We start from the raw sequence: 27,992 nt of genomic DNA, 5'->3' as shown, positions 1-27,992 counted from the left end.
TTGTTAATGAAGTGGCAGATTGTTTCCAAAGTTCATTCTCTTTTGAGAACCAATAAAAACCATAAAGACAGAAATCCATTAAGAGTTTAGTCAGATCAATATTTTAGATCCATAAACAACCTGACACTTTTGAAGCCTCTGGGTGAACCAGCGGGATGCAGGGCGGCAGTGACGCCCACGCGCGTCACTGCCGCCCTGTCGGTGTGAGGATGCGCTGAGTGTGAGGATGCGCTGAGTGTGAGGATGCGCTCACTGGAGCGCAGCAGAAGCAGCCGCTCACTTCAACCTGGCCACCATGGTGAAGCGCGCGCTCCCCGGCCTCTCCGTTGCGCTCGCGGCGCTGCTGCTGATTCCTGGGCGCGCGGCGGACGAGTACTCCACCAAGACAGAGCCGGACTACGAGTTTGGGGACTACCGGGGCAAGTGGTGCATTGACGACCATGGCTTCGTGTACAGCATCGGAGAGGTTTACTACCCGAGCCCCACGGCGTGCCCCTGCACCTGCACCGTGGACGGCCCCGTGTGCGTCCGACCCAGGTGTCCCCGCATCCACCCGCAGTGCACACGGATCAGGTATAAGGCGTGCTGCCCTGTGTGTGAGGCCATGGCCAGAGTCTGCGTCTACGGAGGCAAAACCTACAGACTGCTGGAGGAGTTCAGGGTGAGACAGAATCAGACTTCTCCATCCCTCCTCTCTGTCCGGTCCCGTCCCGTCCCGTCCTGCTCCTCCACTCCCTGTGCCGGTTCACCTCATGAGGCTGACCCTCCGACTGATATTTAGACCTTTGCTGAGGTAGATAAGATCAGTGGATAAGATCAGCTTCACATGTAAGCATCGGTCGATCACCAATCTCCCAAAATTAAGGAAATCGATGCCGATTTATCGGTGCAGCCCGAGCCAAATACCGTCTGCATGTCTGTTTCAAAGTGTTAATTTGAAACAGAAAAAAAAGCGAATCAAGTTCACACTATTGTTTCCAAACTCTTCTCCACTTTGTGACAATGCTTGATCCTTTCGAACTTCAAAGCATGACTTTGTTTTATATTTTATAATTGTTTTTGAGATTTTCCGTTGGGAATAATTTGGGAATGAAGTGGACATGGCCGCGGCGTCTCGTGTCTTCCAGGTGTCGAGGTGTGAGCGGTGTCGCTGCGAGGCCAACAGAGAGGTGTACTGCAGCATCTCCGACTGCCCGGCCCCTCACTGCGTGAACCCCACCTATGAGCCCAACCATTGCTGTCCCATCTGTAAGACTGGTAAGACTGGTCCAGCTCCAGTCATGTCACTGTCAAACTTTACTGCCTTTGGCGATTTGAAATTAGTTAGACATGCTACCACAAAATAAAAAAAAATATCTGTCTAATAAGAATAAATGCATTGAGTTACTGTACAGTAATGTTTTGGTTTAGCTAAGAGTAACTCTTAACAAGAGCCAAAGTTGGAGGTTTTAATCAGAGTCATTAAGTCAGGGCCCCATCTGATTATTAGGAAATAATAACCAAACAGCTCTCAGTATCTGAGGTGTGTTATTATGGAACAATAGATGAAAGAGTGAATAAACAACAAGCCCTGCGCACACACACACATATATAACAAACATAAACAACTGTCCTCATCAAAAACATACCTGTAGTGTTGCCTTGCCTTGATTTTTTTTCATGTATGAGAAATAATTTGATCTCCATGGCAACCATTCCACAGTGCAAAATGCCTGGGTGGACCTAGCCCCGCCCTTGAGGTGAAGCTCCTCCTCTGAGCTGCAGCTTCCAAACTTCTGAGTCTCAGAGCAGTTCTCCCCCACTCAGCTCCGTCAGACTAGTCAGCAGCAATTAGCAAACACCTGGTGGAACCTGGCAGCAATGGCATCAGTGCTGCCATTGCTGCAAAACCCACTAACTACGACTATCTCACCCTTCTCTCCATCTTCAGGGACTGTTCTGTCATATCCAGGCAGGTTTGAGAGGAGAGGAAGCAAAAACGCAGAATAAACTTCTTTTATTCTGAAAGAACTCAAAGCTCTCTGAAACTAATCTGACAAAACTTGGCACCAGCTTGCTTTGGGGCCCACTTTGGCCCCCAAACGGTTAAGAATCAAAACACAGTAAAAAACACAAGCAAACAAACATCCAAATGGTTTCATCTTAAACTTTTAATCCCTGCCCAGACTCTACTTCTTACTTGTGAGTACCGGTGAAGCTCCAGAGGCTCCTGAATGTGGCTGAGCAAAGACACAGTTCCCAGTTCAGATAAATCCATTTATGTTATTAGAAACAAACGTCACCTCAAGGCACTTTACAGGAAGAAAAGCAGCTGCTTCAGCCTGGTTAGAACACCACTGTGGAATACAGAGTGAGAGGAACTTTCTTGGCTGGATTTATTGTACAGGTCGCATCCTGTCCTGGTTCCACTCTGAAAGGTCACTGACTTCCTGACAGCAGACCTTTCTTTCACATGTATTAGTAAAAGCAGATGACAGGACTAGAATTCAGGGATTACAAGGAATGAACCTATACGTTGGCTTTAGTGTACATTTTAAGATGTGGGTCATTTAAACCCGTTTAGCTCTGTGTCAGTAGAAGGATTCCTAGAGGACTGACTGAAGTCGTGTAAAATTTGTGTTGGTTGCATCATTGTGCTGTGATATTATGTCTGATTTTATGTGTGTTGGTGTCAGATAATTCACCAGGCCACCTTCTTCACTCACAACCAGTCATATTGTTATGGCTGAGCATTTCACTTACTTGTTTGTACAGCACATTTCAGCAACAAGGCAGTTCAAAGTGCTTCACATCATAAAAACACAAAAACACAAAGTCATCAACAATTAAGAAAACCAGTCAACATTTCATTTTGTCAAGTGCCATCAATTCACATCAAAATATTAGTTAATGTTTCATTTATGATGGCTCAAAAACAAGTCTAACCAGGTGAGTTTGTGTCTAGAAAACCAGAGAATGTTTATCTAGCAGCAGCAGATCTGTAATGTGTTGTGGTGCTAAACCGTTCAGTGATTTATAAACTAACAGTAAGTTAAAGCCTGTTCTCTTCCCCATCACTTAAGACCAGACCTCAAGTCAGTTGAGGCCATTACTGCAGCTGTTTGTGTGTGTGTATGTGTGTGTGTGTGTGTGTGTGTGTGTGTGTGTGTGTGTGTGTGTGTGTGTGTGTGTGTGTGTGTGTGTGTGTGTGTGTGTGTGTGTGTGTGTTCACCCTGCAGCGCCGCTTACATCACCTCAGCCTCCCTGCAGCTTACAGAAGCGTCCCTGTTATGTCACACACACGTCCTCTCAGCCTTTAAGACCCTCTTAAATATTAGTGGAATTAGTGTGGAGAGCTGCAGAAAAATCTAATCATTGTGCACTGCTGCATTTCTTTTTCTTTTTAAAAAAAATAAAAAACACAAGTTGCAAAGCAATGGTCTGACCTCAACTGGAACCTGGGCAGGCTCTGGGTGTTGCTTCCGGGGTCATGCTGCTTTGGCAGCGAGAGTAAATTTGTGCCATCCAGTTACGTCTTTACAGGCAGCGGAACAGATGGTTTGGTTTGTTGCGTCATTGTTTTTTTTATTTTATTTTGCCATCGCTCCAATTTCCCTCATGTCAGCTGCGTCTTGGTGGGATCTGGCCTCAGACTGACTGAGCTTCCTGTCCCCTCCGCCTCCCGCTGCTGCTAATTGTTTCAAATGTCGCTGCCACATGAAGGAACCGCCTGGGACTGAGAGATGAAAATGATCAAATGTTTTTTTGTGTCATTGAAGTGTTTGCTCCCTTCCAATGAGTCACACTTAGATGTTTCAGTTCATCAAACACATTTTAATATCAAAGATAGCAAGAGTGAAGACAGAAAATCGTTTTTAAAATATCATTTCATTTGTTAAAAGTAAAAAATAAGCTGACCCTGTATTAAGATGTGCTGCCCTCTTTTTAAAGAATTTGATCTCATTAGTGGACAGATGAGTTCAGTTTCATCAGCCAGGTGTGATTACTACCAGGTGTGCAGAATCAAGAAATCACTTAAACAGAACCTGTCTGACAACATGAAGTAGGCTCATTTCTTTCCAAGAACGGGTCACTCAGAGAGTACATCAACAGGTCATCCAAGATGCCATATAAAGACAGAGTTCATGATTCAACAATAAGAGAGGCTGGGCAAAATGGCTTCCAGACCTGAAAGTACACAAAGAGCCACATTTACCTAAATGCATCTCGGGGTCAGAGATATTTGGGGACATATTCTGTGGACGGCTGAGACAAAAGTGGAACTTTTTGGAAGGAGCGAGGAAGGAACTAGCATAGAAGTAACACAGTATTTCAGAAAGAGAACATCAAGACAAGGGAAGTTTGCTTCTACAGCACATTTCAGGAGAAAAATGTATTCAATGTGCTTTACATGAGGAAAACACAACAAACAAGCATTTTGCATTCATCAAAATTATCATGATAAAATATTGAGATAAAGGCTAAAATTCATCATTCGTGATCCAGGTATTAATAAAAGGCAGTGGCTCTGGTCCAAAAACAACGTCTGTCTGGCCATAAAACCTGACGGATTGGAGTCATCAGGATTTATGGACCTCAGACAAAGCTCGGTATCATCAGCATAAAAGTGAAAATTATTCCCATGGTGTCTGGTGATTTTTCCAATTGGAAGCATACTGCAAAAAGAACCGGTCCAAGCACAGAGACCTGCAGTTCTCCACAAGTAAATCTGGAGAGGGAAGATTTATCGTTTACATGGACAAACTGGGACCTGTCAGACGGACAGGATTTAAACCAGTCTGGAGTTGCTCCTTTGATATCTACATACATGTTCAAGATGTTCTAAGAGAATATTGTGTTGGACTGGATCAAAACCAGCTCTGAGACCAAAACCAGAACAGATAGTCCATTATCTGAAGCCAAGAGAATATCATTCGTAGCTTTCAGTAGTTCTGTTTCAGCGTTATGATTAGTTCTGAAACCAGACTGAAACTCTTCAAACCAGAAGATTAGATGCAGGTCTGCTACCTTCAGAGTATGTGGTTTACTTCTTTACTTTTATTCCTTAATAAGTGAAACCATGTTTTGTATTTGCTATTCTTTTCCAAAAGTAAAATTTTAACTGATTAACTAACATTTATGTGTAGCCGAATGAATGCCTGTGGGGAAGCACTGGGTGAAGCCCTGCACCGTCTCTCTGCTTTTAGGTCCCAACTGTTTTGCCGGGAGCAGGGTGATCCCGGCAGGGGAACGTGTGAACATCGACGAGGAGACGGTGTGCTACTGCACCTACAGGGACGGAACGTGGCACACCCACCCCCAGGCCACCTGCGAACAGCGCTCCCTGCCCAGCTCCACACTCCGTACCCGCACCGACGCCCCCATGGATGAGGACGTGGCGGGGAGACTGTTCCCTAGACTGGATCTGATACCCTAAAGCAAACTGACTGAAGCAGAGTTACTGGTCAGTTACAAACAACCCCCAGTTCTCAGTCAGTGGGACTCAGAGCAGTGAATGTTTGGGAATCATGACTCCAGCCCCTGGTTCCTGATGCTCACCAGCATTCAGCATTATTTAAGTTAAGTTTAGGTTCACTGATAAATACTGACATACATCCTAACGATGAAATTAGATCAAATTAGAGTTACTAACAGCAACATTACATGGAGGAAATGGTCAAAAGTGTCGGAAACGTAGCGACTGTTGTCACAACTTCAAACAGGTGAGATCTGGTGGAAGCCAGATGTTGCCCACATCTGTTGTTTGTGACACACAGATTCTGTTTAGTTTTTGTCAAAGTCCGAATAATTCCTGTTACAGACTGAAGAAACCTCATCACACCAGAACCAGAACCAGAACCGTTCTGATGTTCTCACTGAGACTACCTGACCTTTCTGTCTGGAGCTCTAACTGTGACACTAATCAACTGGAATTACAGTAATGACATGTGAATATTGTACTAACAAATATATACATTTACAAAAACATATTTGATTATATTACCATATTTTAACGTATTTAATGTTCACCTGCAGCAACACATCCTGACTCCATTCTGTCTCACCTGTCAGACTGAGTGGAGCTACACTGATCTGGTTAAGATAAACTTATCTTGTTAACATATTCTGATATGATTATGAGAAATTGATCTGGTTATGATTAACTGATCTGAATTGATGCTACTGTGCAGTTCAGCCGATGTGATGAGTCACATTTTCAGTTTTTTACATTTATTGCAGAAAACAAGAGAAAATTTAAATTCTCCTAAAAAATGTGACTTGGACCTTGTTACAGTCCGACCAGTAAGGCACAAGGACAAAGGCGTATATAAAAAAATATTTTCTATTTATTTTCCCAAAAATTCTTCACAAAAAGACTTCCAACATCAAATCTCAAAAATATAACAAAATGGGCCCAAAATAAATCAACTAAGGCAGACCTAACTCAGGATAACAAACCAAAAACTGACCTCACACAATGAACACACAGGGATTTATACACAAAGACTGGCCTACACAAACGAGGAGGGGTGGAGAAAAGACAAAGACAAACAATTAATATACATAAATAACTAATTCAAACCAAAACATTTTGACTACAACAAAACAACCTAACACCAAAAATGTTCTAGCAGTTATACTGTTAGTAGAGAGAGAGGCAGATTCTTTAACATCAAGTCCTGCTTCCAGCAGCCTGATGGTTTGTTCCACTTCCTGGTTTAGAATAGAATAGAATAGAATAGAAGTACTTTATTCATCCCAGCAGGGAAATTACTTCGCAGTTACAGCATAGAGACAAGACACAATAACAACTACCACTGAGTAGTAGTTGTAGATAAAAATAAAAATAATGGTTTGTCTTTCAACCAGTCCTCTCCCCCAGCCAGTCCTTCAAACTCAGCAAAAAAAAGTAGTTAATGATTCAAATAAACAAAAGGTGTTTACTAAATGTGTGCACCCAAAATAGTAAACAACCTAATGCAATAAACACCACAAAAAGAGTGAAATTATAAATGTATCGTGTGAAAACATTTAAATAAATACTAACACTGGGAGAAAGATGCAGGAACCTCCTTATGTATTTAATAGACATTTGTAGATAATGTGAATATGTTTATGTGGTTTTATTGAATTCTGATGAGCAAATAGAAGTTGTTTCTGTAGAGCTGTATGTGTCGCATACAGATGTTTCCTGTTCTGAACCTGCCACAGACCAAATCTTTTCATAAATATCTGTGTTGATTTATCCGTGATTTTTTGTGTCCTTTATGACTATCTAGTTTTTGGACGCCCATTTTCCTCGTTTAATAAATCTCTGTAATTTTATTATGGTTCTTAATTTTGAACAATTCCCTCCTCCACTCAAGATTTTCATCTGGTCACTTTTTTAAACTTTCTGAAGGCGCCCCCTACTGTTTGGATGATCTTCACAACTCCTCTAGAATCGCCTTGTCCAAACCAGAACCTTATTTTCTAAACCAACCAATCATTTATCCAGGTCTTTTATAGATCAGCAGCCTGAAAGGTTCCTGGCAAACTGGTTTTCTATCTGAATCCAAACCTTTGCACCACATCTACAAAACAGATACTTAATGCTGTAGTGATCAGGACAGCTTGACTTATTTCACTATTAAAATCGCTAGTTTGATGAAACCTCAGGCTACCACCCAACACACTGCTACTTTCCTCTATTTCAGCGAACAAAAAAAATCCTCATTTATGTTACTGTCCATTTTTACAATAAAGGCATTACTGAACGTTTTTTTTCTTCCACTTCTGATAAAAGTTAAAACATTAGATGAGGAACAGCCCTAGGATCAAGCTTTTCAATATCCAGATTAAATCCCTTTAAATTAACATTTTGGCCTCAATTTATGTTTTCCAGTGAAAAGAATTGAAGTATGCACCGATTACCATCTCTAAAACCCTGACCTGCCAATTTGGATTTTGGCTAATACTGATTTTCTTTCTCTGAATTGTTAATATATCAAGAAAGTCACTTAGTTGCCAACAGTGGGGTCACTATTAACTGCAAACATGCAAAGATGACCTGGTCAGCCCAACCTCTCTCATGCAAGGTCGGCTGATCTCCCAAAATTAAGAAAATCAGGGCCGATCTTGCAGCACTGATTTCTTCACCTCGACGCCTCCAGGTGTTATTAAACATATACCCAACTACATTTTTAGATTTATGCTCACATTTCAGTGCACCATCTAGTGGCAGCTCCATACGTAATGCAGGATCATTTAAAACTTGGACACACAGAACCCATCACTGAGCTCAGTTGTAGATGAACAATTTTATCCCGTCCGTTCTGGTATGAACGCCAAACAAGCAGGACAAGCAGCTTGGTGAACAGTTTTTATTGAAAACAAACAGGTTCTCTTCAGGCGATGCTGCCAGCATTGGAGGCGATCCTGGGCCACAGGTCAGCGCACTCTTTGGCCACTGGTCCTGTGATGGCTGAACCTGAACATGGATACAAATAAAAATCTGTCACTATTGGCTAAACATCAAGCTGGTTACCAAGTAAGGCACAATTCAAAGGTTTTACATTAAAACTGATAAGGAAGCCAGACAATGATGTGAGATATGAATAATATGAATACTGTCTCATCTCTGATTGAGATAAGTCAGTCACTGGGTCACTGCCTTCTCACCCAAAGAGATGAACTCAGTCTGCCCTTCTACGACAACTCACCCAGCCACTGAGCAGACAACGCAAGTGCTTTTTGAAGGGAGTGTTGGTTTAACAACTGCACCTAAACTAACCACGACATGTTGATGCCCTGGGACTGAACAGACCCAACCATGAGTGTGTTGGTGTTCCCTGGTTTCATCCCCTGGTTCTAACACGGATCTCTAAACCCACCTTTCATTTCTCCTTTGTTGTTGACGATGACACCAGCGTTGTCTTCAAAGTACAAGAACACACCGTCTTTTCGCCGATACGACTTCCGTTGCCGTATCACCACCGCAGGATGCACTGAAGGAACATTAGAAAACCTTTAGCTCCTGGAATGCATTACATCTATAATTTAACTCATTAAAAAATGGAGTAAAAATAAAAAACATTGAATATTTTACCATGAACACCTGATTTATGTTCCTGTTAATGCAGGACGATACGGCTGACAATGTATCACAATATAAGGGGTTCATATCAGACGATAGATAATTATTGATTAGTTTTTCGTTTTAAATATCTGACATGCTGCTAACTGCTAACACAACCTTTCCTGTTTTAACTCAGAATGATAAGATTATTTTCCTGGCTCTCCCTCAGACCAGCTGTTAACACAATGCTCTGGAGGGTCAAAGGTCAACACTTTTACACCATAATTCTTTTCCTATAAATTTCTGAGACGATCACTTCTCAAGTGTTAAACTGAAAAGTTACTTGAACCCTAAAATCAGCATGCAAGTCTGTCAATAAATAAATACATAATCATATGATCAATTAATGTGACCTCTATCATTTCTACTTGGACAAATATTGTTAAACAGAAGCTCTCCTATAAAATCGTTGAAAAGCCGCCATTTTGAAAAAACATTTGGCAGCCACTGTGAAGCAGTGAGTGTACACAACTTTTGCCTGTTATGTACACAAATATTGTACACAATATTAAGCTGAATGATTAATACTTTCTGAAGTGCAATTTTGGTTACAGAAACTTCATTATGCATTTTAATTGAATACAAAGCTGTTTTCAATTCCATTGCTGTAATAACAGCTGTAATAAGCAACTTGAAAACCCGGCTTAGTGCCAACCATCACTGAAGTGACCATGTGAAGTTGTCTGCTAGTCTGTCTGCTCAGTCAGTTCTAATACAATCATTCATTAAGATTTGACTACAAATCATATTAAACTGTGTACTCTTCACTAACCGAAGCATATCTGGGTAATGGTTTGAGGAAACATATAAACTACACAGAAGCTGTTCAATAGAGTTTAAAATAGTAAATAGCATAAGTTTTGCTTTATGGATATCATTATTACTTGTTTATGTATTTATAAATTATAGTCTGGATTTTTATTTTTTTTAAACTCGGTTAAAAAGCCATATCTTAAAGCAATGGAATTGAATGGTAAAGTGGTTTACATTTTTCCAACAGCACCTGAACATCTCACAGACTGATGACCCGGATGGATTTGTGTTCAACTTTATATCCCATAATTCCTTTCTTCGCCTTCCTCTTTCCCTTTCGCAGCAATGTCCAAGAGAGGTATGATAGACTGCCTGTAAAATCCACCTCCATCCACTGTTTTTTATCATACTGTGGAGAATGTAATATTACTGAAGTGTGAATAAGTATTCTCTATTATGTATTTCTGCTGCTCGTTGTAGATTTCTCAAAGTAGTTGACGATTAAAGTCTTGTAGCATCTCGCCTTTCTGGTGACTGCCGCCATATTTGTCTGTCAGGGCCATGTAGCATGGCAGCTAAAACATTCCGTTTTGAACTTGTATACTTTGCTCGTTCTTTCGAGATCAACTGAGAACACAGTAAACCACCGCTTGCTTCATTTCTATCTAACCTGGGTTTTAAATAATGCGGCTGTGCTTCACAATATGTTTACTGAATGTAGCTAAAGCTAGCAGCAGCTAGCAACGTGAGCGGTGTTGGAGAACTACTGTAATTAATTCATAAGTTTCTACAGCACTCATTTAATAGATACACGGGTCAGACAACACATGGCTTTGTTAACTTTAATGAATGATTGTATTAGAACTGGCTGAGCAGACAGACTAGCAGACAACTTCACATGGTCACTTCAGTGATGGTTGGCACTAAGCCGGGTTTTCAAGTTGCTTATTACAGCTGATCTGCAAACATAGTGACAGTCCAACTTGTTACTTATATTTTTGCAGTTTAAAGTAAGTAATTTTCAGGACAGGCTCCAGGCAGAAGATCATGATGTTTTCTCTATTTCAGGACGTGGTGGTTCATCTGGTGCAAAGTTCCGTATCTCACTGGGTCTCCCAGTGGGAGCGGTCATCAACTGTGCTGACAACACAGGTATGTGGCCGAAGATATACATATGTTTAAACAGCAGATGACGAGAACGGGCAGTTATGTTGTTTCCATGAATAATGACTGAATGAAGCATCTTGTGAGAACAATAATCTGCCATTAATATGGTTAAGATTCAGTTTTTCACACTATTTTTTTGGTTTCCACTCAGAAAAAAGCAACTGGATCCTACAGTTGCATCTCTGTGTATCATAGTAACTTTTAAGATGTGTGCTCCCATTCAGAGCATGAATGGGAGCACACATCTGAAACTCCCACTCAGAGCTTCATGCTCTGAATGGGAGTTTTGCATTTAAAGCCACAAAGTCTGGGGAAGGTTCTCAAAAATTAAAAATTCTTGCTTTTGCTGTTTTTAATAAATACCAGATGACGTACTAATAAAATGAAACTACTCACCTGGTTAAAGAATGCCTCAAGGACTTCTTGTCTGAAGTGATGTTGCGTCTCTTAATGATGGACCTCCAGACTGCAGTGAAAGATGATGTCATCAGAGAGGGGGCCTTTAAAAAGTAAATAATCTAAATTTAGCAGTCTAAATCTAAAACAATGCTATACATTTCTATTTTTACCCATAATGGTTCTTAAATCACACACTTTGGTCTTAAGTACTCAGCCCCCATGTCTCTTTCTCTTAAACTATTAATCAAGTTCAGGCAGAGCTGTACTTGGAGAGCCATTGTTCCACATGAAACAAAATGGTGGTAGGTTTTGTTTCTAATGTTCCTTCCAAAAGCACTTGCTCTGTCTGCCCAGTGGCTGGGTGAGTTGTCGTAGAAGGAGACAGTAAGTCATCACTGTGGGTGAGACGGCAGCTTCACTGTGGCTGACTGATCTCAATCAGGGATGAGACAAGCTGCTCAGTCTTTAATGTCTTCATGTCTCCCATGACGCTTGTTTTCACTGATGGGGCCCCATCTGTCCCACAGGTGCCAAGAACTTGTACATAATCTCTGTAAAGGGCATCAAGGGGCGTCTGAACCGTCTGCCGGCTGCAGGAGTGGGTGACATGGTCATGGCCACAGTGAAAAAAGGCAAACCTGAGCTCAGGAAGAAGGGTGAGTCTGACCAGCCTGCAGCACCTCCGCTCATACTGATGCTTCTGTGTCGTCAGTTAATCCTCACAATACGGGCCGTCATAATAAATTATGCGGGATGATGGATTGTCCCAGGAATTACAGCAATAAATGGTAATACTGTCATTTAACAAACATAATACAACCTCTAAAATGTCAAAAAATAAATAAAAATAAAACGTTATTGTCTAAAGAACATTCAACACTAGAATTGAAAAATATTTGAAATACATAAACGAAACCGTAATTAAAATGCATAATGAAGTTTCTGTAACCAAAATTGCACTTCAGAAAGTATTAATCATTCAGCTTAATATTGTGTACAATATTTGTGTACATAACAGGCAAAAGTTGTGTACACTCACTGCTTCACAGTGGCTGCCAAATGTTTTTTCAAAATGGCGGCTTTTCAACGATTTTATAGGAGAGCTTCTGTTTAACAATATTTGTCCAAGTAGAAATGATAGAGGTCACATTAATTGATCATATGATTATGTATTTATTTATTGACAGACTTGCATGCTGATTTTAGGGTTCAAGTAACTTTTCAGTTTAACACTTGAGAAGTGATCGTCTCAGAAATTTATAGGAAAAGAATTATGGTGTAAAAGTGTTGACCTTTGACCCTCCAGAGCATTGTGTTAACAGCTGGTCTGAGGGAGAGCCAGGAAAATAATCTTATCATTCTGAGTTAAAACAGGAAAGGTTGTGTTAGCAGTTAGCAGCATGTCAGATATTTAAAACGAAAAACTAATCAATAATTATCTATCGTCTGATATGAACCCCTTATATTGTGATACATTGTCAGCCGTATCGTCCTGCATTAACAGGAACATAAATCAGGTGTTCATGGTAAAATATTCAATGTTTTTTATTTTTACTCCATTTTTTAATGAGTTAAATTATAGATGTAATGCATTCCAGGAGCTAAAGGTTTTCTAATGTTCCTTCAGTGCATCCTGCGGTTGTGATACGGCAACGGAAGTCGTATCGGCGAAAAGACGGTGTGTTCTTGTACTTTGAAGACAACGCTGGTGTCATCGTCAACAACAAAGGAGAAATGAAAGGTGGGTTTAGAGATCCGTGTTAGAACCAGGGGATGAAACCAGGGAACACCAACACACTCATGGTTGGGTCTGTTCAGTCCCAGGGCATCAACATGTCGTGGTTAGTTTAGGTGCAGTTGTTAAACCAACACTCCCTTCAAAAAGCACTTGCGTTGTCTGCTCAGTGGCTGGGTGAGTTGTCGTAGAAGGGCAGACTGAGTTCATCTCTTTGGGTGAGAAGGCAGTGACCCAGTGACTGACTTATCTCAATCAGAGATGAGACAGTATTCATATTATTCATATCTCACATCATTGTCTGGCTTCCTTATCAGTTTTAATGTAAAACCTTTGAATTGTGCCTTACTTGGTAACCAGCTTGATGTTTAGCCAATAGTGACAGATTTTTATTTGTATCCATGTTCAGGTTCAGCCATCACAGGACCAGTGGCCAAAGAGTGCGCTGACCTGTGGCCCAGGATCGCCTCCAATGCTGGCAGCATCGCCTGAAGAGAACCTGTTTGTTTTCAATAAAAACTGTTCACCAAGCTGCTTGTCCTGCTTGTTTGGCGTTCATACCAGAACGGACGGGATAAAATTGTTCATCTACAACTGAGCTCAGTGATGGGTTCTGTGTGTCCAAGTTTTAAATGATCCTGCATTACGTATGGAGCTGCCACTAGATGGTGCACTGAAATGTGAGCATAAATCTAAAAATGTAGTTGGGTATATGTTTAATAACACCTGGAGGCGTCGAGGTGAAGAAATCAGTGCTGCAAGATCGGCCCTGATTTTCTTAATTTTGGGAGATCAGCCGACCTTGCATGAGAGAGGTTGGGCTGACCAGGTCATCTTTGCATGTTTGCAGTTAATAGTGACCCCACTGTTGGCAACTAAGTGACTTTCTTGATATATTAACAATTCAGAGAAAGAAAATCAGTATTAGCCAAAATCCAAATTGGCAGGTCAGGGTTTTAGAGATGGTAATCGGTGCATACTTCAATTCTTTTCACTGGAAAACATAAATTGAGGCCAAAATGTTAATTTAAAGGGATTTAATCTGGATATTGAAAAGCTTGATCCTAGGGCTGTTCCTCATCTAATGTTTTAACTTTTATCAGAAGTGGAAGAAAAAAAACGTTCAGTAATGCCTTTATTGTAAAAATGGACAGTAACATAAATGAGGATTTTTTTTTGTTCGCTGAAATAGAGGAAAGTAGCAGTGTGTTGGGTGGTAGCCTGAGGTTTCATCAAACTAGCGATTTTAATAGTGAAATAAGTCAAGCTGTCCTGATCACTACAGCATTAAGATTTGACTACAAATCATATTAAACTGTGTACTCTTCACTAACCGAAGCATATCTGGGTAATGGTTTGAGGAAACATATAAACTACACAGAAGCTGTTCAATAGAGTTTAAAATAGTAAATAGCATGAGTTTTGCTTTATGGATATCATTATTACTTGTTTATGTATTTATAAATTATAGTCTGGATTTTTATTTTTTTTAAACTCGGTTAAAAAGCCATATCTTAAAGCAATGGAATTGAATGGTAAAGTGGTTTACATTTTTCCAACAGCACCTGAACATCTCACAGACTGATGACCCGGATGGATTTGTGTTCAACTTTATATCCCATAATTCCTTTCTTCGCCTTCCTCTTTCCCTTTCGCAGCAATGTCCAAGAGATAGTGATGGTGAGATGAAGCCTCATGAGGCATTGAACCACTTGAGCCAACTGGTTCGAGAAAGGGTTCATTTCTTGAAGCTTCATGTGCACACGAAACCACCTACTGGCCAGGTGTATAATCACAGCCAGCTGTATCTTAACACGTGTGATGCATTGAATTTTTGTCTATTAAGGCTCTTGGGAATAACTTCACAAAAGGTGTAGGACGAAATCATTTGTCTATATAAATTATGCATACACATATGTGTATAATAAAATATTGTTTGAATGTATTCTCTGTGTGTAATTATTCCCAAAATAGTCATGTGTCATGTGATATGGCATGTTGTGTAATAATGGTTTTCTGTGACTCTAGAAAAATGGCCTGGGCTTAATCAGGCAGAGGACAGTGAAAGTGCTTGTGGAACTAGGGAGGGGGTGGTGAATAGGCTAATGCTTGTGTAACTTGGATGATTTCATGCATTTTTATTAAGAAACAACAATTTCTCCACAGTTTTTGGTTTCAAACGATTTCTCTTTTTTGACACTACATGGATGAGGTATTATTATTGTACCCCAACTCCTTGGAGCACAATAAACACCTCACCTTTACAGAAAATAAGAAACAGTGAAAAATACAGTTCCTCATAAGCAAACGTAATGCATCTGCAAATGTTCAGTTCACCTTACCTTGTTAGGGCTTATCAAATAGAAATGTTCCCACATAGGGGAAATCCTCCTCTTTCTCGCCGGCTCCATCCTACTCCTATCCTGTCCTCGCGCTCCTAAATCTCCTATCTATCTGTCTGTCTGTCTGTCTGTCTGTCTGTCTGTCTGTCTGTCTGTCTGTCTGTCTGTCTGTCTGTCTGTCTCTCTCTCTCTCTCTCTCTCTCTCTCTCTCTCTCTCTCTCTCTCTCTCTCTCTCTCTCTCTCTCTCTCTCTCTCTCTCTCTCTCTCTCTCTCCTAAACTCTCCAAACACCAAACTAACTGTCTCAAACTAAATAACCACTATACAAACTCTGCTATCCAAACTATCAAAACTCTATCCACTCTCTCAACTGACCGCAACTCGCCTACAACAACCCACATTTTGAATGGAGCCTGTGGGGTTTCTAAAGCTGTCAAACCCCGCGCCAAACTCTGAGCCACTTCCCGAAGCAGTCACGTGGTACAGCCGGGAAACGAGGCTTCGGACGTCATTGTGTTCGGCTCCTCCCCTAAATGAAGCAGGCTTCGATACGCGCTTTACGGAAACGCTCCCTCCATTACTCGACACACGCCTCGAAGCCTCGGCACATCACTACCAAGAGAGGTATGATAGACTGCCTGTAAAATCCACCTCCATCCACTGTTTTTTATCATACTGTGGAGAATGTAATATTACTGAAGTGTGAATAAGTATTCTCTATTATGTATTTCTGCTGCTCGTTGTAGATTTCTCAAAGTAGTTAACGATTAAAGTCTTGTAGCATCTCGCCTTTCTGGTGACTGCCGCCATATTTGTCTGTCAGGGCCATGTAGCATGGCAGCTAAAACATTCCGTTTTGAACTTGTATACTTTGCTCGTTCTCTTCGAGATCAACTGAGAACACAGTAAACCACCGCTTGCTTCATTTCTATCTAACCTGGGTTTTAAATAATGCGGCTGTGCTTCACAATATGTTTACTGAATGTAGCTAAAGCTAGCAGCAGCTAGCAACGTCGTGAGCGGTGTTGGAGAACTACTGTAATTAATTCATACGTTTCTACAGCACTCATTTAATAGATACACGGGTCAGACAACACATGGCTTTGTGTTGTCCCGACCGGTGGGTCCAGCTGCCACGTGACCTCGGCTTGCTCTGTAAACAAAGGCTCCACGTGCCTTTAATTTTTTTTTATTATTATCATCCTCTAAAAGAGGCATTAATCTTTCAAAAATTATTCCGCATAAAGGTTTTGCCCACAATGTTAAGATTTTAGAGCTATTTAAAAACAGCTGATGAGATATAAAGGTCCTCGGGCGATGACGCAACTGCCCGGAAAACACCCGATCAGCTGATCATCACGGCCATTTTGTGGCTTCACGAGACAGTGGAAAGACTCTCAGAGCATGGCACAAGATGTCGGCTATGCAAAATCATGACGTATTTTCCGGAACCCGATCTAAACGTCTGCGCTCTCCGTGCGCTAGCTACACTATTCAAATGCGCTCAGTGAATGGTTCTTTTCGGGATAGGTTTCGATGGGTGTAGTTCGAAGCATTCAAATAAGGTGTGTACAGCGAGAATTCTCATGTCACTTGTGCCTTCTGCGACAGAACAACGGTTTTTCGATTTGCTACGAGCGGAGCTAACTCTAGCAAAAATTAGCCCAACTGCAATGGCGCGGAGGAAGATGTCAGTGGAAGAAATGTTTCGGAGCGATGTTGAGATGGAAGACTCTTCTGATAGCTGGTGGGATTCGGACGAGGAGGAAGAGGAAGAGCCGGACACAGCTGAGAGACTTGATCTCGGTGATATGTAAGTTTTCCCCCGCAATTTCGCACAATATATTTGATGTTTTGGTTCTATTTATTTATTTATTTATTTCTGTGATTATATGCTTGTAATAACGGCAGGAAGTAAAACCATGTGGTTATTTGTTTATTTATGTTTTACTAAAATATGTTTTATTTTACTAGTAAGGATTTCATGTTTACTTTGGTTCATTACTTTGTAATAAACCTCTCATTCTTCAAATACTTTATTGTTATTTATAGTCAAGTGAAAGCCGAACCATCAAGCTCAGATGGAGCTGAACCTCCCCCCACCTCTCATGATTCTTCATCTTCTTTGAGGTAAGATGTCCATTATGCCAAAAAAAATTGTTACAAAATAAGAAATGTGTTGTCACAGTGCAACATTGGTGTGTTTGCTTTATTTTATAAGACTATGTGATGCAGCTTCATTTTCAGTATGTCATTTTTTGTCAAATTTAGTCTTCAATATATTTCATTCTGTTTCCACAGTGGAGATTGTGCAGGAGAGGCTGATGAAGAATATGTTCCAACAGTTCCTTTGAGGTCTTCAGGGCGTGGAAGCGCTCCAGCCCCAAAAAGAACAACAACCACACACAAAAAGGCAAGGAAACAACAGAAAGTCAGCTCCTCAGCGCACCAACAACAAGGCGAGGATTGTTGGCACACTATAGAGGAACTTGATACGGAGCCCGGATGTCCATTATTTACTCCAAAGAAAGACCCAGGACCTCAGATTGACTCTACAAAAGGTTGGTCACCCCTGAGCTTGTTCAAGCTTTTCTTTAGTGCCTACACCATTCGGGAAATAATCAAAAACACAAATGAAAATGCACACCGTTTACTTGCAGCTGGAAAAAAATTCAAATGGTCACCTTTGACAGTGGGCGATTTTTACAAATTTTTAGCCATAATTATATTCAGCGGACTGGTACAAGTACCTTCAAAGCCAGACTTCTGGCGAACAAAATGGCCATATAATTTTCCATTTCCACGTAGCTGCATGACCCGTGACAGATTTGAGTCCATCCTTTGGTCCCTTCACCTGTCCAACATCAAAAAAGATGAAGAAAATGAGCAAAAAAAGGGAACTCCTCACTATGATCGGCTATTCAAACTGAAACCACTTTATGACGACATCAGAGTTGCCTGCAAGGCTCATTTTCAACCAATGCGAGAAATATGTATTGATGAACGGATGGTGGCCAGTAAAGCAAGAATTGACTTCAAGCAATTTATGAGGGACAAGCCTACCAGGTTTGGGTATAAACTGTTTGTTTTGGCTGATTCCAGGACTGGTTATACTTGGAATTTTTTCATTTACCAGGGGAAGTCTGCCGTTGTTCGGGAAGAAGATCTCAGCACCACATCAGTAATGGACCTCATGGATTTTGGACTTTTAGGAAAGGGCTACCATTTATATGTGGACAATTTCTACAGTAGTCCTTACCTATTTCAAAAACTGGCTTCAAACAGCACTGCTGCATGTGGCACCATCCGGGAAAATCGTGTGGGATTCTTCAAAACAACACTGAACAACCTTCCAAGATCTGCACAGAAGGGAGAGATGCGGTGGATCAGAAAAGATGGACTCCTATTTAACAAGTGGAAGGACTCCAAGGAGGTGACGGTCTGCAGCACCTTCCACAAATCTTTCAGTGGAGCAACTGTAAAGAGGAGAGTCAAAGAGGCAGGGCACTGGGTAGTGAAAGATATTCCCGTTCCTGACTCTGTGAAAGACTACAATAAATTTATGGGAGGAGTTGATCTGTCTGATGCCCTGATCCAATACTACTCAGTCAGAAACAAGACAATGAAGTGGTATAAGACTTTTTTTTACCATTTTATTGACATTTCTGTTGTAAATAGTTTCATTATGTTCAAAATGCTTGCAGAAAAAAGAGAGGAAAAGGCCATTTCCCAACGGCAATTCAGAGAGAAACTCATGGAGGAGCTCATACTGGAGTCCAAAGGAGAAACGGCTTGTCCTCAACCAAGCACATCATTTTCGGCTCAACCCGGTGCATTCAAATGCCCTGGGTCAGTTCCCAGATACTTTGGGGGAACAGCAGAGGAAAAGCGAAGGATTTGTGTGTGGTGCAAGCAGAATGGCAGTAAGAGAAAAACACCACTGTACTGTCCCAAATGTAACGTTGCCCTCTGTCTTCAGCCAGACAGAAATTGCTTTGAGGACTACCACAAAAAGTTGTAGTTTGTGGTAGTGTAGTTGTGTAGTTTTTTTTTATTTTTGAACTTTTTTTTTTTTTTTTTGGTGGTGGTGGTGGTGGTGGTGGTGGATTTTCAAAATTGTTTATTTGTTCTTGGAAATTACTTCAAAAAGTATTTTTGACAGTTTTACCTTGTTTCAATAAAAATTTTCTATTTGGAATCAAAGAAAGAGCTTTCAGTTCATCATTATTATACATATTATACTGTGCACAATGGTACATTTTGCATATAAATGGGGTAAATGTCATGACCAATGGTTATATTATATGTAGAAAGTATCATTAGATGGTAATAAGCTATTTAATTTTAACAAACCCCCAGTATTGATGTAAAAAACACATTTGGCACAGTTTGGTGACATTTTTGGATAAATGTGCCAAAATGGCCTCTCCGCCTAAGAAATTTCTCACTAATACCATTCTAAAATAAATATGATTCATCTGATTGAGTCCAGATTTGGTATACTTTTACACAACATTTAGATTTAAAAGTCTGTACTACTTTTTTGTGCTATAAATAATATTTTGGTAGTGTTTTGCAATGTTTATTTCAAAGAAAATTTTGGCGAGGTTCAAAAAATGCAAAATATTTTGTATTTTGTCCCTAATATTTCAGGCAGGGTCAAAGCTACAATGGTGCTGACACCAGAAAACCATTCTATGACATCTTACCTTTACAGAGGTACCAAAAGTTTCTTCTTAAATCTAATAGCTGTGAGGCTATAAGTGATTTACTTTTGTGTGTTTTTGTCAGGCAGAAATTTATTTATATCCTCTGAAGGTTTAACATTGTAGAGGCGCTCTTTCTAAAAGTGCAAAAATATTTAATAAACAACTCTATGGAAAGAAATGAAATAAAAATCAGCTAGTAGTTAGTTTGATACAAATGTGAGAATTTTGTTCCACGAGTAACAGAAACTATTGTGAACCAGCAACACAACAGATACATCAAAGCTTAAAAAAATAATTTGGAGCCTGGCCTAATGGATCAAACTGCCAAATGTCACTGATACTGATACTAAAACCCTGCTGCTGCATTCTCCAGTAATAACTTAGTCACCATCAGTTCACAGCACGAACTTAGAACTTCTTGTCATCCTATATCCTCTCTGAGTGTACAACACTAATATGTGTTGTTCACATTTTATTTATTTATTTTTTTTTTAAGAAAAATAACATAAAATGACACATATGATCTGTAATTCTGAACCTGCCCATTTTTTGACTTCAAACTCAGAAATGTCCAAGTTCTTTTCTAAAACATTTCTGAGATTAATCTCAAAATTACTGAGTTTTTTTTGGCAGAAATGTACCCTTTTTTTTTTATCTTGATCTGCAATGGCCCTAATACGCCGTCGTAGACATTAAAAAGTGCGGAACAATAGACCCCACCGGTAAGTTATGCAAAGAGCATCAAGAAACAATTAGTCATTTATTCTGGAGTTGTCACATCACAAGAATATTTAGGAAAGAATGTAATAACTTTGTAATTATGTGTAATTTTATGTGATTTTTCTTTCTAGCTTTTATACACATTAAACCTTTGTCCAGTAGGGGACAGCAAACAACTTTAGCACTGAGCTCTTTTCAAACTTTGAGATGAGGTTACAACCTGACTGGCTTTTTATATCTGTGCTGAAATGATTTGGTTTTGATGGTATGTAAAACACAAAATATAACATATTTACTAATTTTATTGAGAAATGTGATGCCTGTGACGTCACTAATTTAAACCACTCAGACTGTTCAGGTGAAGGGAGTCACCATGTCACAACTAAACATTTAATTAAACGGACCAGCTGTAAACCTAACAAGACATTTACGTTTCCATTTCTTCATGGACCAAACCTGAATCCAAAAGAGAATCTGGGAAAAGAAAATGATGTTCACAGACGTTCTCCACCCAACTTGAGTTTCAACAACTTTGCATCCAAGGTTGTTATACAGACATAATTCAACCTGGGCTGCTGGGAAGAGTCTTTACATCATTTCAATTAAAAAAAATCTTAATATGGTTGTCCCAAGTTAAAAAAATAAAACAGGTTTCACAGCACATTAAACGATCACTATGAAAGACAAGAAGCACAGCAAACGTCTTGATGCATTTTTCTTCAAATTAAGAATACATTTTGCAAAAATAAATATTTGCCTCTCAAAAATGAGAATATCATGGAACATGTAATTTCTTGAAAAAGTTCAGGCAAATAGCACATGGATTAATTCCACACACAGTGATATGTAATGTATTACCCAAAATGTATGTGGTCACATTTGAATCTAGCATGATGATTTTGTAATGTCCATGTTTTCTGTACTCAATTCTTGGTTGTGGCTCCTTCTACACTAATCTTGACAGTGAAACAGTGAAAAGCCTGAGAGACAGCCTGCCAGCACCATGAAGAAACAGAATGCAGATGTAAAATAAGGTCTTTCTGAACCGATCAGCAAAAAACAAAACAAACAATTGGAGAAAATCAACTAAAACTCAACTAGAATTTCAAGTTGATTGAAACATTGATGGAACCTGACTTAATGTGGTGTTTTGATTGTTGATTCTATGCTGCATTGTGTTTCTGTGTTTGATATGATGTAAAGCACTTTGAAATGCCTTGCTGCTGAAATGTGCTATACAAATACAATTTGATTGATTGATTGATACATAGGCTAAAAATGGCAAAAACAGGATAGAACTAAATAGTTTTTAGAAAATGGGTGGAGACGTTTGTGTAAGTGCGGGGAAGTTCTACTAGTGTACCAAATTTCACCGCTGAGATAAAGTAAGCTAAATGGGGAAGGCGTTTTGAAAGTTGCTGATGATGCTCTGGAGCTATTTCTGTTGTTTTTAGGCGTTTATGAAAACCCTAAAATTGGAGTATTTCATGAACAACTGACACGTCTTTAAGATTCTGTGAATTTTTAAATACGTCTAGGCCTCCAAAAACTAATACATAAGACAGAAAAATAATAATACACAGTGTTGGATTGGGCGTGCCGTGGTTAGCGCGACCCATGTTTGGAGGCCTTGAGTCCTTGATGCAGCCGTCGCGGGTTCGACTCCCGGACCACACAATATTTGCCGCATGTCTTCACCTCTTTTCTTCCCCCTTTCCTGTCAGCCTACTTTCATATACACTAGAGCCCACAAAAAAAACCCTGGAGGGGTAAAAAAAAATACACAGTGTTGGATCCATACAATAGATATCTGTTTTTTTTTTTACCCCTCCAGGGGGTCTTTTTGTGGGCTCTAGTATCCCTTATATGACAGTGGGCTGACAGGAAACTGGGAAGAAGACATGCGGCAAATGTCGTCGGGTCCGGGAGTCGAATCCGCGACGGCCGCGTCGAGACCTCAAGGCCTCCAAATATGGCCACCACGGCACGCCCAGATAGCTGTTTTTAATACCCCATTGAATCCTTTCTTCAACTGTGATAGCACACAGTGTATTTACAGAATTGTACCAGACTTTGGGTTAATGTTGGACAAACCAGAAGAGCTCTAAAGCCTGTACATTGAGCATAAGACTGGTTTAAGGGCAGAGGTAAAATAACATCTTTTGAATTTAGAATCCAGATCAGATCTAGTCGGGGTAACAAAGGATCTTTGGTCACCTTGGTGTTTGTAAAGCTTTCTTTACATACACTGGAATTTATAATATTGTGGCAAAAATAAATACTAATGTAAAGGAAGCAAGTTACATCGTACAGAGGAGTTTGTTTTTGTGTGGAAAAAAAATTTACAAAATAAAAAAAAACGATTATGGAACAAATGTTTCACTGCCTTTGTGAGGACATCACTCCTTCATACAACAGTGTTTTCAGCACCAGAGGTGTTCTACCCTTTTTTCAAGGATGAGTAGATTTAATAATGTGAAGCGCCCAAGGCCCAATGATAAAACCTGACATTATTTTAAAGCACAACAGTTACATAAAAACGACAATGCTTTGTGGAAGAAAATTAATAAAATATTTTAAGACTGCAGCTGTGGGAGATATAAATTCTGACAGCATGTTCCTCGTCTGGCCTTCGGACACGTCTGCTGGTGTGGATCATCAGCCGGTACGGACAATTACATCATGTCAGGAACCTGCGATCTTTATGGCCCATTCACCTTCTGTGAGGAGACATTAGTGCTGTTGACGATTCCTCATATTTCTGATTTATGACTACTGGAGGCAAAGGAAAGCTCAAAATAGCTTTTATTTTCACTGCTGCTTTGCACTTTTCTGTGAGGCAAACGTATCTCAGAGTCTGTCGATTGTTGGCTTTATTTGTGAGATTCTGTGAGATTCAATCCGTCTTGTCCCCTTTAAGAGGAAGTTTCACAATGTTGTGAATTTTTTTAATGACTTTGAAGTCAGAGTTAACACTATTTACTGAGCGGGTTCAGGTAATAAGCAGAACTACTATGGTAAAATCATTGATGAGACAAATGTACAAAAGTAACTGATATCTTACAAATTAGTCATTTTTTCCTCTTACATCACACTGACTAAAACCAGTAGGACAGAGCACTTCACCCAGACTAGACTAGACTTTAAAAATAATATTGTTAGTTGATAAATTGTTTTTATTTAAACTGGTTGTCTCATTGCAACCCAGAACCAGATCCAGAACCAAACAAAAAGGAGCAGTATTCAGTTTTATGCACCACAAATATGCTAAGATGCTGAAACAGAGCCAGAGGGCCCAGTGCATTTAAAATGTGTACATTTTAAAATTAAAATGTACACATTTTAAATGCACACAAATTAAATACAAATATGTATTTTCCAGGCACATAGTGAAATTTTATAGCACAATCAAGAACCTATGTTACCTTCAGTTGCTACAAAAATTTGGTACATATAAGATATGACTTAAAAGTAATTTGACTTTTTAATTTAACGCCTTTAACTACAGAGGTCTCTGTCTCTTTAAGAAACTCATTCTCTTTCTGAATCTCCGCCTTCAGGAAGTCATCACAACAAGGCTCCTCTATTAACTGTTTAACAACGTTTTTACCAGCATTGCTCTGAATAGCTGCTATAATGAGCTCAGCAGATGTGCAGCTGCACAAGGTATTTGCTAATTGCTGCTGGCTAGTCTGAAGGAGTTGAGTAGAGAAGTCGCGGGGGAGGGCTGCTCCATGATCCTCCAGCTCAAAAGCTTGGAAACTGCATGGTATGTTTTCGATGAGGGAATAAAATCGTAACAGGATGTAAAATTTATTTTACAGATCACTGCCCCTTTAACAGTAAATCAGAGCGTTGCTGGTGCCTCTGCTAATGATACATAATGAACTGGAATGCTTGAATTGGGACAAAATTGACTATCTTCAACTTATGAAACTGCCTTGATATGGCAGTTTTTAGCCAACTAGACCAAAACAAATTGGAAGAGAAAGAAAAAAATTCTCAAAATCCTGAGAATATGTTGAATTTTGTTCTGTTGGTGTAGTCCAAACATAAAGATCTGGAGAATCTACAATGTGTTTGACCTAGATCTTTTCCAGCAGGGTGTGTTATTGTTATTTTTGTCTTCCATTGACATTGGAGCAACGTGATTTGTCTACAAATACGACTCACAAGGCTTCCCTTATCAAATATTTATCCTCATTTTGCTTTCAGAGCTGTAACTGTGTTGAGTATGCAAGTTAATAATGTGCAGCTTCTGGATGCATGTGTGAGAGAATCTACCTGCCTGTCCATTTATCTGTGCAGCTCTTTATCTGGGCCGAATTTTGTCAGATTGAAGTGGCCCTGAGCCTCAGTACTGTGCAGCCTGCTGTCTGCTTTGGTTTTGGTGTCTTTCACAAAGGTAGCCATGGGAAACCCGTACAGGATTGGAGTGTTCTTCTTTGTTTTGTTCAGCTGCTCCTTCTACCTCAGTCTATCACACAATCTATACCTACTATATCTCTACCTTTAATTATGGAGTCTCCAACACCACTGTTGTCCCTTCAGCCATGAACGACTGAACTACAGGGAACAAAGAGGCTGGAATAAAAACCGTTACTCCCAGAATGCACTGCATTAACTCACTGTTGGTTCCAGGAGGACGAAGAGGTGGAAAGAAAACTCTGAGTATTCAACCCCACGACAAGGACCTAAAGCTGCAGTATGTAACTTGCAAACTAACTTACATATTTATTAAAACTATAACCATAATGTGACAGTGCAGCAATAAACTTAAGCTCCTCTGGCTTCTCATCAGTACTAACTACAGAAATACACTACTAGGTCAAAAGCAACCAATCAGATGCAGGAGGAGGGTTTTAGCGCTGTCAATCAGATTGTGTACGCACCACTCACACTCTCCCCCTTGCACTCTGCTAAATGAATGCTAAGGCTAGCTAGCATGGCCACCAATGATGGCGGATAAACAGTTTTCCTGTAACGGCAAGTTATTTCTCCAACATTAGCACAATGAGCAGCATGTACACAAGCATGATTTACAGCTCAGAGACCCTCTTCCTGGTTCTGATTTGTTAATGCAGTCATTTCTGGGACAATTTATCATCCAGCAAAGTGAGTTAACATGACAGGCCTAGAAGCTGCTGCTCTGTTTGTGGCTGTCACTGCGTGATTAGGTCCCTCTCCTCTTTCTGCCTGGGAGGGACTAATTTCTAAAAAAGGGAGGTAATGTTTCTTTAAAGAAGCGCTGGATCCAAAGTACAATTGCAGGCTACTATTTGTGCAATTGGAAGCTGCATACTGGCCGAAGAAATAAGCCTTGGGCTTTGATTTATTTAAAATTCCACAGAAGGAATCTGTGGATTATATGTTCCCCAGAAAGACATGTTGTCTGTGACATTGTCTACGTTCACTCCAGTCCCAGAGATGAGAGGCAACAAACCGCAGCTCTAGATGCTTGCCCCGATGCTAATCAAGCTGCAGCCATCTTTGTTCTCTCTAGCTGCTAGCTGAGTGGCTAACTGCACTGCTAAAGTTCACTTTATTGGACAGGCAGAGACAGCAATACAGGGCAGTAAGAGACAATTTATATGCACATTTTGTGCCAAGAAAAAAAAAAAAAACATTCATGAGAGAGCCCAGTTTAATCAAACAACAGAGCAAGCTAATAAGACTGTTGACTCATTTGTCACCTCACTTTATACTTTGGATGAAAACCACAGTTACGGTCCACTGCATGCTGAGTTAATAAGATATCGCCTTGAGGGACTGAGGGACACCAACTTAGCCGAGAGACTTCAAATGTACAAGGATTTGACTCTGGAGGAAACGGTTAGTCAAGTCATAAGTTATCAAAGACAACAAACGGAGATCAGAGGGAAAAATAACAACAACCAAAAACAACAACAACAGAAAACAAAAAGGAGTTTAAGAAGCTAAAGACATAATTAGATAAATAAAGTCATAAATGATTACCGTTCTAATTGTCTGTTCTGACTATAAACACACCCTGCTGACAGTTTCTACCCGATAACAATTACAAAACTAAATCCAATCAAAAACAACCATTAATCATCATAAATGATGTATGTGAGAATGTGGCTGTTCTTATTTTTATTTTTTTGCCAGTTGTTTGTTGATTCTTGCGTTGTGTGTGAATTGTGAGACAGTTATTTTTTGTTTTTGGGCATGTGCACCGACTGATGGCACCCTTTGAATTTCGTTGTCCTTGTGACAATGACAATAAAGATTTATCTTATCTTATTTTATCTTATCTTAAAACAAGTTTTTTATTATTTTTTATCGAAGACAGTCCAAAACATTTTGTTTTAACATGTTAGTGATGCTTACATGACATTATGCTAATATGGTTTTAATATTTACATTACACTATTTCTATATTTATATTTATATTACACTATCTCTGCAACACCATTTGTGAAGTTGTAAGTGATGTTGCAGTTGTGTGAATTATGCTATGTACTTGGTACTTGGAAAATGTATTTAATATTGATAAATGCAAGTTTGACAGACATATTCATATCAGAAATGGCTGAAGATTCAGAAATGTTTATATGTTGTCTGTTGATTCATTTCCAGCTACATACTGGAGTTTTCTGTCCCTTTATTTTTGTCAACCAATATAAAATAATCAGCCTTCCTCAGTCTGTGCCTCCTCCTCTCGTTGAACTGGGCCAATGGGGAACAGAAAGAGAATTCTGACTGATGGTGTTGACTTTCTGCTCTGTTTTATAATTGTAGTCTGCCTGTAGTTTTAGCAATGCCAGATACAATACAAAACTTGGTCGTTAAGTGTACATATTCATACTGGACTGGACAATATTTTATTCTATAAGTTATTTCAAATTTTATTCTTTATTTTGGTGCTGCTGTGAGAGCAATCCACAGTATATTTTAGTGCAACTCATCTTCATTCGTTGAGTTTATTTATTTGGTCACTTGTGCTGAAGGTAACGATGCCTGATGGACTCAGTTCAACAATTCATTATGACTGAAGAAAGAATTTAAGCCTCTTAAACCTCAGGGGCTCCATGAAAACTTACAAGCTGT

The 27,992-nt window shown here is 39.8% G+C and overlaps 3 protein-coding genes and 1 long non-coding RNA gene across 4 annotated transcripts; 3 read left to right on the top strand and 1 right to left on the bottom strand.

Moving 5' to 3' along the window:
• Positions 1–221: 221 nt before the first annotated feature.
• LOC102226950 (von Willebrand factor C domain-containing protein 2-like) lies at positions 222–6,760 on the top strand. The gene is made up of 3 exons (XM_005811742.2): positions 222–661; positions 1,128–1,257; positions 5,187–6,760. The coding sequence occupies exons 1-3, from the start codon at positions 296–298 to the stop codon at positions 5,414–5,416; spliced, it is 726 nt and encodes a 241-aa protein (XP_005811799.1). The 5' UTR covers positions 222–295; the 3' UTR covers positions 5,417–6,760.
• Positions 6,761–8,328: 1,568 nt separating this feature from the next.
• Positions 8,329–8,969, bottom strand: LOC111611564. The gene is made up of 2 exons (XR_002754086.1): positions 8,853–8,969; positions 8,329–8,449 (listed from the first exon to the last, which is right to left on the bottom strand). It is a non-coding gene; the product is annotated as an uncharacterized LOC111611564 (long non-coding RNA).
• A 1,143-nt stretch (positions 8,970–10,112) lies between these two features.
• rpl23 (ribosomal protein L23) lies at positions 10,113–13,681 on the top strand. The gene is made up of 5 exons (XM_023348441.1): positions 10,113–10,208; positions 10,919–11,002; positions 11,944–12,072; positions 13,044–13,157; positions 13,561–13,681. Exons 1-5 carry the CDS (start codon positions 10,196–10,198, stop codon positions 13,641–13,643), a joined length of 423 nt encoding a protein of 140 aa, XP_023204209.1. The 5' UTR covers positions 10,113–10,195; the 3' UTR covers positions 13,644–13,681.
• Positions 13,682–16,080: 2,399 nt separating this feature from the next.
• On the top strand, positions 16,081–19,583 carry LOC111611568. The gene is made up of 5 exons (XM_023348507.1): positions 16,081–16,116; positions 17,104–17,305; positions 17,545–17,622; positions 17,794–18,053; positions 19,197–19,583. Exons 2-5 carry the CDS (start codon positions 17,166–17,168, stop codon positions 19,511–19,513), a joined length of 795 nt encoding a protein of 264 aa, XP_023204275.1. The 5' UTR covers positions 16,081–16,116; positions 17,104–17,165; the 3' UTR covers positions 19,514–19,583.
• The last annotated feature ends 8,409 nt before the right edge of the window (positions 19,584–27,992 follow it).

The sequence above is a fragment of the Xiphophorus maculatus genome, chromosome 16, assembly GCF_002775205.1.
Source record: "Xiphophorus maculatus strain JP 163 A chromosome 16, X_maculatus-5.0-male, whole genome shotgun sequence".
NCBI lineage: Eukaryota > Metazoa > Chordata > Actinopteri > Cyprinodontiformes > Poeciliidae > Xiphophorus > Xiphophorus maculatus.
This window is presented reverse-complemented; position numbering and strand designations above follow the sequence as displayed.